Source organism: Python bivittatus, unplaced genomic scaffold (genome assembly GCF_059951505.1).
Source record: "Python bivittatus isolate LINGU-HERP-01145 unplaced genomic scaffold, Pbiv_v1 ctg000090_np1212, whole genome shotgun sequence".
Classification (NCBI taxonomy): Eukaryota; Metazoa; Chordata; class Lepidosauria; order Squamata; family Pythonidae; genus Python; species Python bivittatus.
Genome location: NW_028277046.1, coordinates 3,122,172 through 3,135,293, shown reverse-complemented (window position 1 = coordinate 3,135,293; position 13,122 = coordinate 3,122,172). Strand labels below are relative to the sequence as shown.

The window sequence follows — 13,122 nt, the reverse complement described above, 5'->3', positions numbered from 1 at the left end:
CCGAACCATAAGAAGCTGAGGGCAGGAAGGGCTTGTAGTTGCCAACCAGGACCTCAAACTCAACCTTCTTCATTTCTTCTGCATTGGCAAGACGAGTGACGTCTCTCTTTTCGGTCCTAGTGTCCAGATCTAACTTTGCCCCTCTACCCAGGCCGGTTTAGTGCAAGACTAAACTTTTCTCCTGTTTGTCGGGGCTGATGAATTTCTTTCTCCTTCAGAGGTCACTGAGTTCAACTCAGTTCAATTTCTTTCTCCTTCTGAGGTCATTGCAGAGGGTTGGACTACAGCACCTCTAGAGACCTCCCAGTTCTAGGGTTTGGTGATTTCCTTTTTGAGCAGTGCACAAGAAACCAGGCTAGTTCCTGACACGTCCCCTCTCAGGCCCTAATCTTCTTCTCTTTCGCAGATCCCAAGGGTGTAGAAAACAGGCGAGAGAAACACGCCGCTAACTTTGAAAGCCAAACACTGAAAGACTGGAAGACGTACAAGCAAAGTGGTAGGCATTTTGATGCATCCCACCCCTGCCTCCACCCCCTTCTGATAGACAAGTAGAATAAAAAATATCTCCACTGCTGCAGTAATGTAGATTTAGGGGAGAAAAGGGGTCCCACTTCTCAGATTTCAAGAAGGGGTGAGCAAAGCTTTAGTGGGCTGGTGGCCCCACTTAATATTTGGGGACAGGATGGGCTGTGTTGGGAAGGGCCAGGGCCCAGATGTGATTGGTGTCTGGATTTATTTGTCCTCACTGCTCTGGGCTGGGGGCGGTTTGGGCTTTTTTTATAATCAGATTAGGACATCAGGGTCTACATTTCAGGGTGTTGTGTGCTTTCGAGCTGAAAATGGCCGCAAAGCGAAGCAACGGCCAGGAGGGGGCATCAGTGAGAGCCTCAATATGGTGTTGGGAGTCATACGCAGCCCTGGAGCTGCAGGGGACCATCTGCAGGTGGCTGGGCCGCCCAAAAACCGAAGCTGAGAAGTTAACCATTGCTGTAAGAAGGGGACAGTGTTAACTCAAAGCGCCAGTTCCTGTGACGGTCAGAGCCAGCAGTCAGATAAGCGGCAGCTGGGCCTGCAGGAGGAATGGGGGCGTGGGAAGCGTCTCAGAAGGGACCTTCCCTAATTCTCTGGAAAGGAAAGGCAAGGGAGGGGAGAAGTGCTTTCAGACTTGCAAGAGTCTGTTACCGTAACCTTGCAGTAAAGGAAGTGTTAGTACTTATAGTTTGAGTTTCCTGCCTCGGTAGGCTGGCAGTTCCCGGGAGGGAGGGGGAATAGCAGAACCAAGCCTCTGTTTCAGCATTTATTGACTGATTTGATTCAAGTTGGATGCTGTACCTGACCCCCAGATTACATCCTTGGTCCCATGAGCATTGTGTTTTCCGACCTGGGGAACTTCCAGAGGTAGGGGACTTCAAGTCCCACAGTTCTCAGCCATGGTGGCTAGAGAACTCTGGGAGCTGAAGTTTGCATGTTGGAAAGGTGCAAGGGTGGCACCACTGATGAGTCTTTCTATAGGAGAGATCCAGCCTCCCCCAGCCACCACCTCCCCAAAACGCACCCCCAGCCCCTGGCCTTGCCTAGCCTGGTAGGGTTCACCCAACCTTCTCCTTGTTCCAGGTGTTCCCACCTTAGCCGAAGGGAAACTCACGAATGAAGCCAAATCCAAGAAGCGCAAAACCATCCCAAATGCGTCGCCCCGAATGAGTCACCCGGAAGAGAAAAGAACGGAAGAAGCCCCCGGATTGGGGCCTTTCTTTTACATCGGAGGAGCTAATGGGGTTGAAATGTAAGGAGAATGTCCTTGTACCCCCAATGCTCGGAAGACACTGAGTGACAAAAGCTACATCAGGGAGGGGTTGGACTATATGGCTTTCGCAGGACTTGGAGAGCCGAAGGGTTTGGGAGCTGGCAATTATTTCTCAAGGATTCTTTTGTTTGATTCTCACCGCAAGGCCGCCTTCTCTCCTCTCGCACAGCCTGAATCTCTACTGCAAAAGTAAAGGGTGGCACCGAATCTATGACAACCGGAGGGAAGACTACATCTTGAAATGGTGCGAGACCAAGTTGCGGGACACCTATTACAACTTCCGAGAAGGTACGGGCCAGTTTTCCGGTCGAGAGATGCTGGAAGAAACGGTGGCATTTTCAGAATGGCTTTTGGAGGTCAAGGAGCAGAGACGTCCAGGTTGCGTTTGTGAAGGACTCTGCGCGTTTCGAGACGAACATCTGAATCGCCTTTCTGGGCCTAATCCAAGCCACTAGCCACTATCGCACAATCTCTTGTCAGATCCATCAGCAGGAGGAAAATGGGGTTTATTTATTTACTTCTATTTCAAATGTGGTCACTGCCCATCTCACTTGGGAGTGACTCTGGGCGGTTGACAGTAAAACCAAGAATCAATATGAATTCAAATACAATTCAAATACAAACTGGGTGGAAGTCAAGCTTTCAATCCTGGGCATTTCTAGTTAAAAATCCTCAGCCCCCGTGGGCATCCCTGTAGATCATTCAGAAATTCTTGTCAACCCAGGCAGATACCAATTTGTGGGATCTTGGTTAATTCGATATTTTTGGATGCTGACTTCTCTCTGCCTCTTAATAAAGGGATACTGCCACTGAGTATAAAGGCTTCCCTCATCTCTATAAGCTATTGAGAGGCATATCCATGTCATTTTCTGTAATCCCCCCCTCAAACCTACTGAAAATCCCCTTCCATTTTGCCCAAAAATTCAGGAGGACACTTTGGGATCTCCCCCCAAGACCATAAATGAACAGTGCCATCTCCATCGCATTTTGCTGCATGAGTTCTCGTTCCTTCTACCCATTCAGGAGAGCAGCTTCTCTACCAGATCCCAAACAACAAGGTCCTTACGACAAAGATTGGCTTATTGATGAGCCTCAGGGAATATGAACGGGTGATGAGGAAGGTCAGCCGGACAACGAAGTAAGCCCGTCTTTCGCTTAACCCACCACCCTTTGTGTATATGTTGAAGAGGTATGCTGCCGGTCTCCTCCAGTAAAAGTCATTGACCATCATCATTCATAATAGGCTTCTTGGATGTTAGTAGGGATAAGGTTTTCCAAAATGCACAGAAAAACCTCCTGCGTTGATGAGCTATTGTAGGGTTCAGCTGAAAGAGACCTTAAGTATTTGGTGGTGGGAATCATCTCAAGAACTTGGGTGATTTAGGGATCGGCTTCTGATCAGACCCGGATTTCACCAATGGATGGGGAAACATCTAAGTTAGTTGTTAGGATTGGCGCAACAAGGAACGACATAAACACTCAGACATAAACATCCTTTACTCCGTTGCCCTCACTCTGCTCTTTCCCTAAGCTTGCCTTCGATCAGTACTGGCTTTGCTTATTTTTAATTAGCTCACCAGAAGGGATAATCTGGCTATTTAACATCAACACTGATATAATAGGGAACCTGGATTGAAAAGAAGACCAGGCAGAGTCGTTCTTTTCAGCCAAAATATTTAGTGGCTTTCTAATGAATTATGACCTCAGCAAGAGGCATCACTTAGCCGATCTGGGAAGCTAAGCAGGGCTCGGCTTGGTTAATATTTGAATGGGAGACCACCCAGAGATGTAGGCTAGACTGGGAAGTTGAAAAATCTCCTGGGGAAAAGCGGTGGTACATTATTTTTATACTGTTGCCATGAATTCAAATAGAAAAGTTCTAAAAATCTTTCTGTAATGTCAGATAGCCAGTGATGTATTTGCACAGTCCCTTATTAACAGTTAAATAAAATAACTTAGAATATCAACTCAATCTTCCACACTGTGAGAATAAATAACAGATTCCTAAGGAAAGGTGAAGCACTACATTGTAATTACGCCCTAATAAGAGGAAATGTGAATCCTGGAATTATCCTGTGGAATTGATGCAATCTGAAAAGAGTTTGGCTTTGTCGGGAATCCTATTCTCTGTAGCAGATGCTATCTGCTTTATCGGTGTTTATAAAAATATTAAAACCATTGGCCGATCTCCATCTCCTTCCCTTTTATCAGCAGTGTTGTTCAAAAGCAGCAAATGTTGATCCTCTTCCCTTTCAAAGCTGTGAATCAGCCAATTTGGGGCGGGCTGGCAGAGGTTCTGTGCAATTCTCAATGGAAAACACAAAACACAAGCAGAAATTGGGTTGGGAAGGGCTGCAAGTCCATATGAAGGAGTCACGGATGCCACTTCATCCCACATGGTGGCTGGCTTCTGACGAGATGGCTAGAAATCCTTTGAATACGTGTGCGTGAATCTATTGTTATTCAATTCCTTTTTTCCCCCGTGCAGATTGATCCGACTGGAAGATTTTTTCCCCGAGACCTTCCGTCTGGACACCAAAGACGAGCGAGAAATCTTCTTTGAAATATATAGAGGTGAACCCCCAAGCAATTTATTCTCTCTCCCTTCTCGAGATATTAATATATTTCCACCAGCGGGGTCTGTAAGAAAAGATGGCTGTGGGTCATGGTCTTGGCAAGGGAGCCTGGCTCAGAGCGATGGAGGTGGGTGCCTGCGAGAGGCAAAGTCAGGCGCATGACATCACACGCATGGGGATGTCATCTGCTTGATGATGTCACGATCTCTCTGGTGTCACTGTCGTCTGGAACACGCGGAAGGTCACAGCCGGTCCTGCTTTGCTCCCCAACATCTCTTGTTACGAGAAAATTGAATAACAGGCGGAAGGATTGGATGCTGGATAACTTTCCGCTCAAGAATATGAAATATTGAGTCCGCTGATAAATCTCTTGGGGCTGTGAGGAGCACATTTTTGGGGGGGGGGGAATCGCCCTTTGCAAGTCACAGGAAGTGCAAGGAGAAGCCGGAGTGTCCAGGTGGGGTCAGAAAAATCAAGATGGTGACTACCACCGTGGGAGCGAAGCCCCGCCCCTTTTTGACCCCTGCGACCCATGCAAAATGGGTCAGGGCGTCAACGGTGTGGTTGAGCCTACCATCTTGACTTTTTGGACCCTCTCCGTATGCCTATTTTTGCGTCCAGAGAGGAGAAAAATCTCATGGCGACATTAGGCTTGGTGGCTGCCTGTTTTCCCAGCGCGATCCTGCACAGTTCTAGGGCTATAAACCAGGGACTAGCAACTTAAGCAGCTTTCTCTCCCCCTCTGTAGAACCTCACATTTGGATCTGCAAACCCACCGGCTCAAACCAAGGCCGAGGCATCTTCCTCCTGAAAAGCCAAGCCGAGGTCCGAAGCTTGCAAGCCAGGCTCCAGAGCATGGAGGAAGATCCTTTGTATAAGAAGTTGCCGTACAAACTGCCTCCGGCAAGAATTGTCCAAAGGTAGAGAATCCGGCCATGCCGCCGCCCTGCTATCCAGCTCCTGGCTGGTGAGCAACCGCAGACGCTCTTGTACTTGAACTAAAGCCCAGAGCAGGGATTCAGGCAGAGATGCGACAGGACACTCTTCCTAGGCAGTCTGGTCCTTCTGTCGCTTCTCTGGGGGAAGAGGGCGTGGGCGATGCGAGGCAGAGAACGTGCCGGATTAGCTAGGCCAAATAAAGAGGCCGGTAAATCATACAGAGACACAACAGACAGCCTCTTTCCAGGCTCTGTATTTGGGCTTTCAGTGGTCTGGCTCTGAAGAAGGCCATTTCCAAGTTTTTATGTGTTTTTCATTCTGCCAGCCTGAACGTTTAAAGCTGTTTGTAATTAGAGATGCTGCTAATTGTTTTTATTATTTTTATTATTTTATTTTTTAATGATTATCATTATCATTATTATTATTTGTTGCTTTGTGTTTAATGTCCCTGCACGGGCAGAGGGACTAGCCTTTTGACAGGTGGGGAGAGAGAGGGGAAGAGAAAGGAAGAGATTAGAGATAATTTCTGTCTGGAAATTTTAGGAGGGCTTCAAAGAGGCCGACGCGCCGCATTGTGTGGACTGAATGCGGGCAGGAGCAGCTGTGCCCGTTTTCCTCTTCGAGAGGGAGACGTCAGGGAGCTATTTTGGATTCAAGGAGATGCGTCACCCCACAAAGCTTTTTTATGGTTATTTATAGCCTTCAAAAATGATATTCAGGGTTGCAGTGGAGAAAGGGGGAAAAAACCCACAAATCCTCTGGCTTCGTTGGCCCGGATAAATCCAAATTACGGCACACGGAAAGGCAGCACGGGGACCCTGAACCCAACCGGGTGCTCCGTTATTGGGGATCCGGCAACAAGAACAGCCTGATGGGAGTTGTAGCCCTGCATGATCCAGAGGGCTAAGTGGGTCACCCTGGGGCCGAAAGAAGGTTTTCTCCCCGAGAAAGACTTCTTATTAAAATCCATTCCCCCGCTTGCCTGTCCCTGGCCCAAACATAGATTGGATGCGCCTCGGGGCAGAGACTTAGGCTTTCTGAGCCAGAAAGAGGAACGGCTGTTCTGTTTTCAGCGGCTTACCTGCCCTTCCTTCGCCCCAGGTACATTGACCATCCGCTTCTCCTGGAGGGGAAGAAGTTTGACGTCCGCTCTTACTTGCTGATCGCCTGCACGGTGCCGTACATGGTCTTTTTCGGCCACGGTTATGTCCGTCTCACGTGCCTCAACTACGATCCCAGATCGGAGGACCTCACTTCTCATCTGACCAACCAGGTGGGAAGAGCCTTGGACGGTCTCGCAATTGTGCCCCGCTATTCTGAGAACAGTGAAAAACAGCTGGGGAACAAGGGGGCTTCATTGGGTTTGGGGGGGAAAAAATCAAGGAAACTTGCCAATTCTCTTCTCCAAAAGCTAAGGAGGAAGAACAATGTGACTCAGCCCATTTTCAACTTAAGGCCATTACAGTCCAGGCTTTAAAACTGTGCAAATTTAGCCTGATTTTCCTTGCAGCAAGGAAATTGAAATCGAAATCGAAGGCCTCTTGGCATCTTTGTGCATTTCTGGGCACCACAGGGGGGCCTGCACACCTATGCGCACACTGAGGCATGCGTGTACAGACATGTGACTACACACCCACAGCCGCACACAACCCGCCTCTTGCTGTGGCTGGAATCCCTCGGAAGCCAGACCTTGCATTAAACTTAAGAAGCAAAACGGGAATGCTGCGATTATTATTATTATTTTTTTTGGTATTCTTATTCTTATTCTTCTTTAAGGGTTCAGGTGCTGAAAAAGAGACATCTCTGGTGAACAGAGCCATCTGGAGCATGCCCGGTTTCCGTTGGCCCTGCCCAGCTGGCGTTGTCCCCGGGCACCTTGTGCAATGGCCAAGCTCTAGCCTTTGTTTTGTCCGATTCAAACTGGTTGTTTGGCTCTGTGTTAAAGACACCCACTGACACCAGATGCTACGGAGAGTCTCCTGGCCACAAAAGACGTTAACTCTGAGCAGGTTTTTTTCCTTCCTTAATTCCAAGAGACTGAGTTACCTCCTTTAATCCGCCAGGGTTTGAAATCTTGCCAGAGCAGCTGGCAAACTCTGCATCCCCCCCCCCCATATTTTCTTCCCTGCAATTGGATCCCACTCCGCTTCTCTTAACGGTGAATGCTTTGCCCAGAGAACTGGAAATGGATTTGCATCCAGTGGGGGTGCCTGGGGACTCATCTTGTTAGGGCTTCAGCAGCCAAGGGGCTGGGAAAAATGCTGGGATTTTCTGTAGCTTCAGCTTTTCGTCCTCTGCAGACCTGAACACCCCAAAGTGGCCTGAGCAAGGGGAAAAACTAGATTTGGCCTCAGTTCGTTCAAGTTAAACAGTCAATAAAATTAAATGCAGCTAATTGAATAACTCTCTCTCTCTCTCTCTCTCTCTTTTTTGCAAGAGCTGAGATTTTAAATCATCTTCCCCCAGCTCATAATTCCTTGATTTCTAGGCTGCCTATTAGCAAAACTCTCCAGTGGCTTCCACGAAAGGCCAGGAAGCCTCGAAGAAAATACAGCATTTTAAACAGTTTTATTAAATGTACAGGCAGAAGTCCCAAGAAAATGCAACCATTATTTTGGTGGTGGTGGTTGCTCTAGTACCACGATCTGGAATCAAGGAATAAAAGCAAAACAGGGGAGAGGGAAAATAATATTTTTTTAAGCCAGCAAGTGAAGCCATGGCCATGGACTATACAAATGAATGGGTAGCAGAAGGGAAGAAAAAGGAAGCTGCTTCGACCTGAGGCTTGACCTGAGCAGCCCACCCAGGGTCACCTACCCAAGCCAAATTTTCCCACTGCTTTTTTCCTTTCTCCCCCCTCGCTCTCAGTACGTGCAAAAGAAGAGTCCCATCTACACCCACGTCAAGGAGGAGACGGTATGGCTGATGGAGCGCTTCAACACCTATGTCAACGAGAAGTTCAGGCAAACCAAAGGGCTCCCTAGAGACTGGGTCTTCAACGGCTTTACCGTGAGTTACGAGTTAATTAAAGCCATTCTTACTTTTTTCTTGGGCAGCTCGCTAAGCTCGGTAGCGAGAGAATCCTTGTCCTTTGGCTAAAAGACATAGCAGGCAAGGAAAGATAGTTGGGGAGGGAAGACGAAAAAAGCGAGTGCAGAAGTTCATTCTTAAAGTTAGGGTGCTTAATGTGGTGAGATGGAATGGAAATCGTTCAGGTGGAATTAGGGAAACAGGACTAGGGAAATAGGAGATCTGGAAACGATTATTTTCAGAGAGCATGAATAGGTGGTAGCCTCAGGCTGAACTTGTCTGGGCTAAAAATCTAAGCCTGGTTGGACCTGATTAATACTTGCACAGTAGACCACCAGAAAAGGCCAGGCCTGTAAACTAGACTGGGAAGGCAAAAGATAGCTTAGACAAAAACAACAGCAAATCATTTCCAGATTTTTCCTGAGAAAATGGGTATATCCCTAAAATCACAAGATAAGTAAGGGTTGATTTTATTTGTAGGGAATACCCATACTGAAACCTGTATTTCATCCCACTCCATGAACATGTTTTCCCAGGGGTGGGTGGAGGAAAATCAATTGAACAGATATGTGGACTTCAACTCCCAGAATTCCCCAGCCAGCTGGCTGGGGAATTCTGGGAGTTGTAGTCCACACATCTTAAAGTTGCCAAGTTGGAAAACCACTGGGTTAGAGTGAGAAGGGGAAAACAGGAATTGCAGTTTGATTCATTCCCCGGTTCCTAAATTTACCCCTTACATTGGCAATTTATTCGCTGCAAAAGAGGCCTTGGATAATGTATTTTCTGGATGGGAGGCTCCATTTTTGGGGATTGTTCCCCCATATTAGTCTCCTGTGCTTTGCAGAAGAGAATGAAGGAGATCATGTTACAGTGTTTTCTGTCCGTCAAATCCAAGCTGGACTGCAAACTGGGTTACTTCGATCTCATTGGCTGCGACTTCTTGATCGATGAAGACTTTAAGGTACCCGTCTGCGATCTAGGGAAGGAAGACCCTCCAGGCTGGGTCAAGAGCACTCCCCCCCACCCCAACCATCTCACTACACCTCCAGATCCATAAAAAAAGCCACGTTGTCAGCTAAATTCTATCTCCCATGTGGTTAATTAACAGCTTTGCAAGGCCCTCGGGAGAGTCAATGCGTCTCTTTTCTCATCCCCTTTTTTTCAAGATCTATTAGTGATCGTGGATCTCCTTGACGTTCTTGATTAATTGCCGCCAATGATGAAGCACCCTCTAATTTTAGCCGAGTTGCAGACTCATTACACTTTGTGGGTATGCACGCCTGCGTGAGTTTTGCACCCACCTTTTGTGTGTGGCGCCAATCCAGGAAAATGTGTCCATTCAGTGACCGGGTTAAGTGGGTTGGGGTTTTCCAAAGGATCCACCTGTTTCTCCAATGATCATCATTTCACTTATTTTTCCTCCCACTGTCTTATTCATCCACTTGCTTCCTTGCTAGTCAAAGAAACAAACTTTGCAGAAACGGGGTGGAGTTCCAGCGTCACCCAGTGGCAGAACACCAAATATTTTCAGAGAAGAGTTGTGAAAGTCCTTGGAAGATCTTCATCCAATAAATCAGCAAATCTCACCCATTTTTGGCTTAAATCCTAGCTAGGAGGGAACACACACAGAATGCCTGCCTGCCTGCCTGCCTGCCTGCCTGCCTGCCTGCCTGCCTGCCTGCCTGCCTGCCTGCCTGCCTGCCTCCCTCTTTCTCTCTCTCTCTCTCTCTCTCTTTGCTTTCTCTTTTCAATCACTTTTGGTGGGACGTTTTGCAGAATCGTTGCAAAAAGCTGGAAGATGCAAAGTCTTTGGCAGTGGCTGTAAAAATGCAACCCTTGCTGCGTTTATGAGGAATTGGGGAAGACGCATTTGATAGAACTGATAGGATTTAATCCCTGAGATTCAGCATAGCCACAGTATGGCTGGCTTTGTTACAAAATTCCAGGATAAAACATGATTGGCTAGTTTGGACTCAAGTGTGTCTTGCAAACCCAGCCAGGGTTAGGGTTATGCAAACCCCGGATTGACAATTGTGTGAGAACAGTCCCCATGTCAGAAGATCTAAGAGGGCAAGGATCTTGGCCAAAAATAGAGACCTCAAAAAATGGAAAAAAAATTGGACAGGAAAGGGAAAACTCTGTACTCCTGTTGGTTCAAAAATATATTGGTGTTTTTAAAAACCCAGCCTTCTCTTTATTTTCCCTTTTAGAGTGACTTCTGTATGTATGTGTGATATTTAATCTGGACTGGAAAAAGAATCTGGTGGCCAAATGAACGAAGCAGAAGAAATCGTGTCTAGATTCAGGCTTGAAAAGGATTTCGTGGGGGTGGTTTGGAAGTTTCAAGGAGCCATCGCAAAAAGGAAGAAAAATATCGTAGCAATTTAACTAGTGATATGTTTCACAGGTGTGGCTCTTGGAAATGAATGCCAACCCTGCGCTGCACACCAACTGCGGGACGTTGAGGAACGTGATTCCCAAGGTGGTGAATGAGACGCTGGGTAAGCCAAGGGTCCTGGGGTGAGCAGTGCTTTTGTGAGCAAAATCATTCCCATTTCTGCTTGAAAACAGGGTGGAAAGTCTCTGATGGCTGGTCGAGCGTCTCTCCATCTTGACGCTTTGCCGTGACGTCTCAGAGACTTTAAGCATATTTCTGAGAGAATAAGTTAAAGAGCCAAGAAACGCTTAAACTGGGTGGAGAGAGGACTCAATTATTCTGCGAACACCATAACCCAGTCAACCTGAAAGCTACGTTAGAAGGAATCCATGCTAATTTTAGTCCATGCCATCCCACTTCCCTCCACCTCATTTCAAGCATATTCTTTGTACAAGATTAGATGTCTGAACTGCCAAAACAGAGATGGGTTTGGGGAAAATGGGACTGGTGTGAGACAGAAAAATCTGTCTCTTTTTTTTTTACTTCTCACCCTCCCTGGTCTTATGGGAGGGCAAGTTTTTCTTCTTCCCTCCGATGGAGAGAAAGGTAGGGCCTGATTTCTCCCCACCTCCCCACAAAGTTAGGAAAAGTTTGCCAGCTGAGTTACCAACAACAGGTAGACAAGAATAAGTTAATTGACCCAAGAAGCTGCTCACGGGGTCACTGATGTTGCGTGAATGGGGTTAGAGCGTTCGCAAGCCATTTTTGACCAGCGCCAACGTTCTTTGCTCCAAACACAGTCTTTTCTCGCTTGAGTCACATCTATTGAGCTTTTTGAGGGGGATTCAACCCTCTCTCTCTTTAGAGATTCCTCCTCTCTGGAAAGATTGAGCCCCACTCTTAATTTTGTTGCTGTTTTCAGATCTGGCCATCGAGATCTTCACCAAGACTCAGAAGGCCCAGAACATCTTACCCCTGGAGTCTCTGTGTCACTTTGTGCTCCTCTACAACGGCACGGCTTCTGACAACGGGCTCTCCCAGCCAGCCAAGAGCAGGACTTCCCTCAGTTCTCTAAAGATCCCCCGGGCAAATCCGGAGAAGGTCAACAGCAGCGCCGGGGGGCCCAGTCACCCGACGGAAAAGCAGCCGCCCCCCAAAGTCCCAGAGAAGGTGCCAAAGGGGGATGTCAGAGTTGAAGCCAAGGGGGACCTTGCTGGAGCAAATGAAGAGCTGTCCCTCCCACTCAGCAAAGGGGCCCGACGAAACCCCCTTCCCATGCCCCAGATTCAGATCTCCATCGTCCCCAGCCTGGCCTGCTGTCCTTCCGTCAAAGCCATCCTCCGGGGCAACCAGGTTTGCGCCAGCGGCAACCAGTACATCATCAAGCCCGTTCCGGCTGCCCCCGACAGCAGCCTGAAGGCCGAGGGCGGTGAGGAGCCAGCCAAGGCACTCAGCATCCCCCGCGGCAACTCCAAGGACAGGTCCTACACGACCTGGTTCCAGCAAACCTTCGGGGCCCAGCTGCAGTCCGCCGGCGGCAACGGTGCGGGGAGCCCCTTGACGAGCTCGCAGATGCTCTCCCTTCACCTGCAGTCCAGCCTGCCCCCCAACTGCCTGCTTCTCCCGGAGTTCCCCAGGCCCTTGTCCCCGCTCGTGGTCCCCAAGGTGCCGACAGACAATGGCACCCCCCCGGCCCTAGCCGTGAGCCAAAGTTGCCGTGAATTGCCCCCAGAAGATAAAAAGATCTCCCACCGCGGCTCGTAAACCCCCACCCGCCCCGGTCGCTCGTGTATTTCAAAAGCCCTCGTTTCCTTTTTCCTATAAAGGACAAAACCAGGAAAAAAGAACGAAAAAAGAAAAAAGAAACAGCCTTAGTTCTGATGTGTTTCAGCATCTTTCTTTGCAGGGGGGGATGGCATCTTTTTATCTCTCTGTCTCTTTCTCAAATCTTTTTATATCAATATATGTATAATATATATAAAAAAAACAGCGCCACGGAAAACCAACAGGGCAAAATACGATATTGCTAAAAGCCAGCAGCCATTTTTAAAAATCTTTGGAGCCTCAGAGATCCTTCTAGGTTCTGCTCCCCCCCACCAGCCCCCCAGCTTGGCACTGTTTGTTTTTCCAAGACTTCTTACCACCCTAGGGAGATGTCTTCCAAATGGGCTGGACTACAACTCCCATCCTCCCCAGGCAGCCTAAACATCCTGGATGGGGTCAAAGGCTTCCCCGCACGTCGGTTGGACGAGATGACCTCTCTGAGGCCCCTTCCAACTCTACAGTCCTGAATTTGAGGTAGCCCGGCATTTCTGGCAGGTACCGAATGGAGGCGTCCTGGTAGATGAAAAGGATGTCTAATGGGGAAAGCATTGGTGAAGGGTTGGGCGAAAGCA

The 13,122-nt window shown here is 48.2% G+C and overlaps 1 protein-coding gene across 1 annotated transcript in view; it reads left to right on the top strand.

Moving 5' to 3' along the window:
* The window catches only part of TTLL10 (tubulin tyrosine ligase like 10), an 89,251-nt gene extending 76,667 nt beyond the window's left edge, over nt 1-12,584 (top strand). Inside the window, exons 6-16 of the mRNA XM_088137006.1 lie at nt 407-496; nt 1,615-1,783; nt 1,974-2,092; nt 2,828-2,942; nt 4,293-4,378; nt 5,129-5,300; nt 6,421-6,592; nt 8,188-8,328; nt 9,194-9,310; nt 10,757-10,850; nt 11,649-12,584. Coding sequence (XP_087993132.1) covers nt 407-496; nt 1,615-1,783; nt 1,974-2,092; nt 2,828-2,942; nt 4,293-4,378; nt 5,129-5,300; nt 6,421-6,592; nt 8,188-8,328; nt 9,194-9,310; nt 10,757-10,850; nt 11,649-12,490 — 2,117 coding nt within the window. The 3' untranslated portion in view covers nt 12,491-12,584. The remainder of the gene's footprint in view (nt 1-406; nt 497-1,614; nt 1,784-1,973; nt 2,093-2,827; nt 2,943-4,292; nt 4,379-5,128; nt 5,301-6,420; nt 6,593-8,187; nt 8,329-9,193; nt 9,311-10,756; nt 10,851-11,648) is intronic.
* Nucleotides 12,585-13,122: the final 538 nt, after the last annotated feature.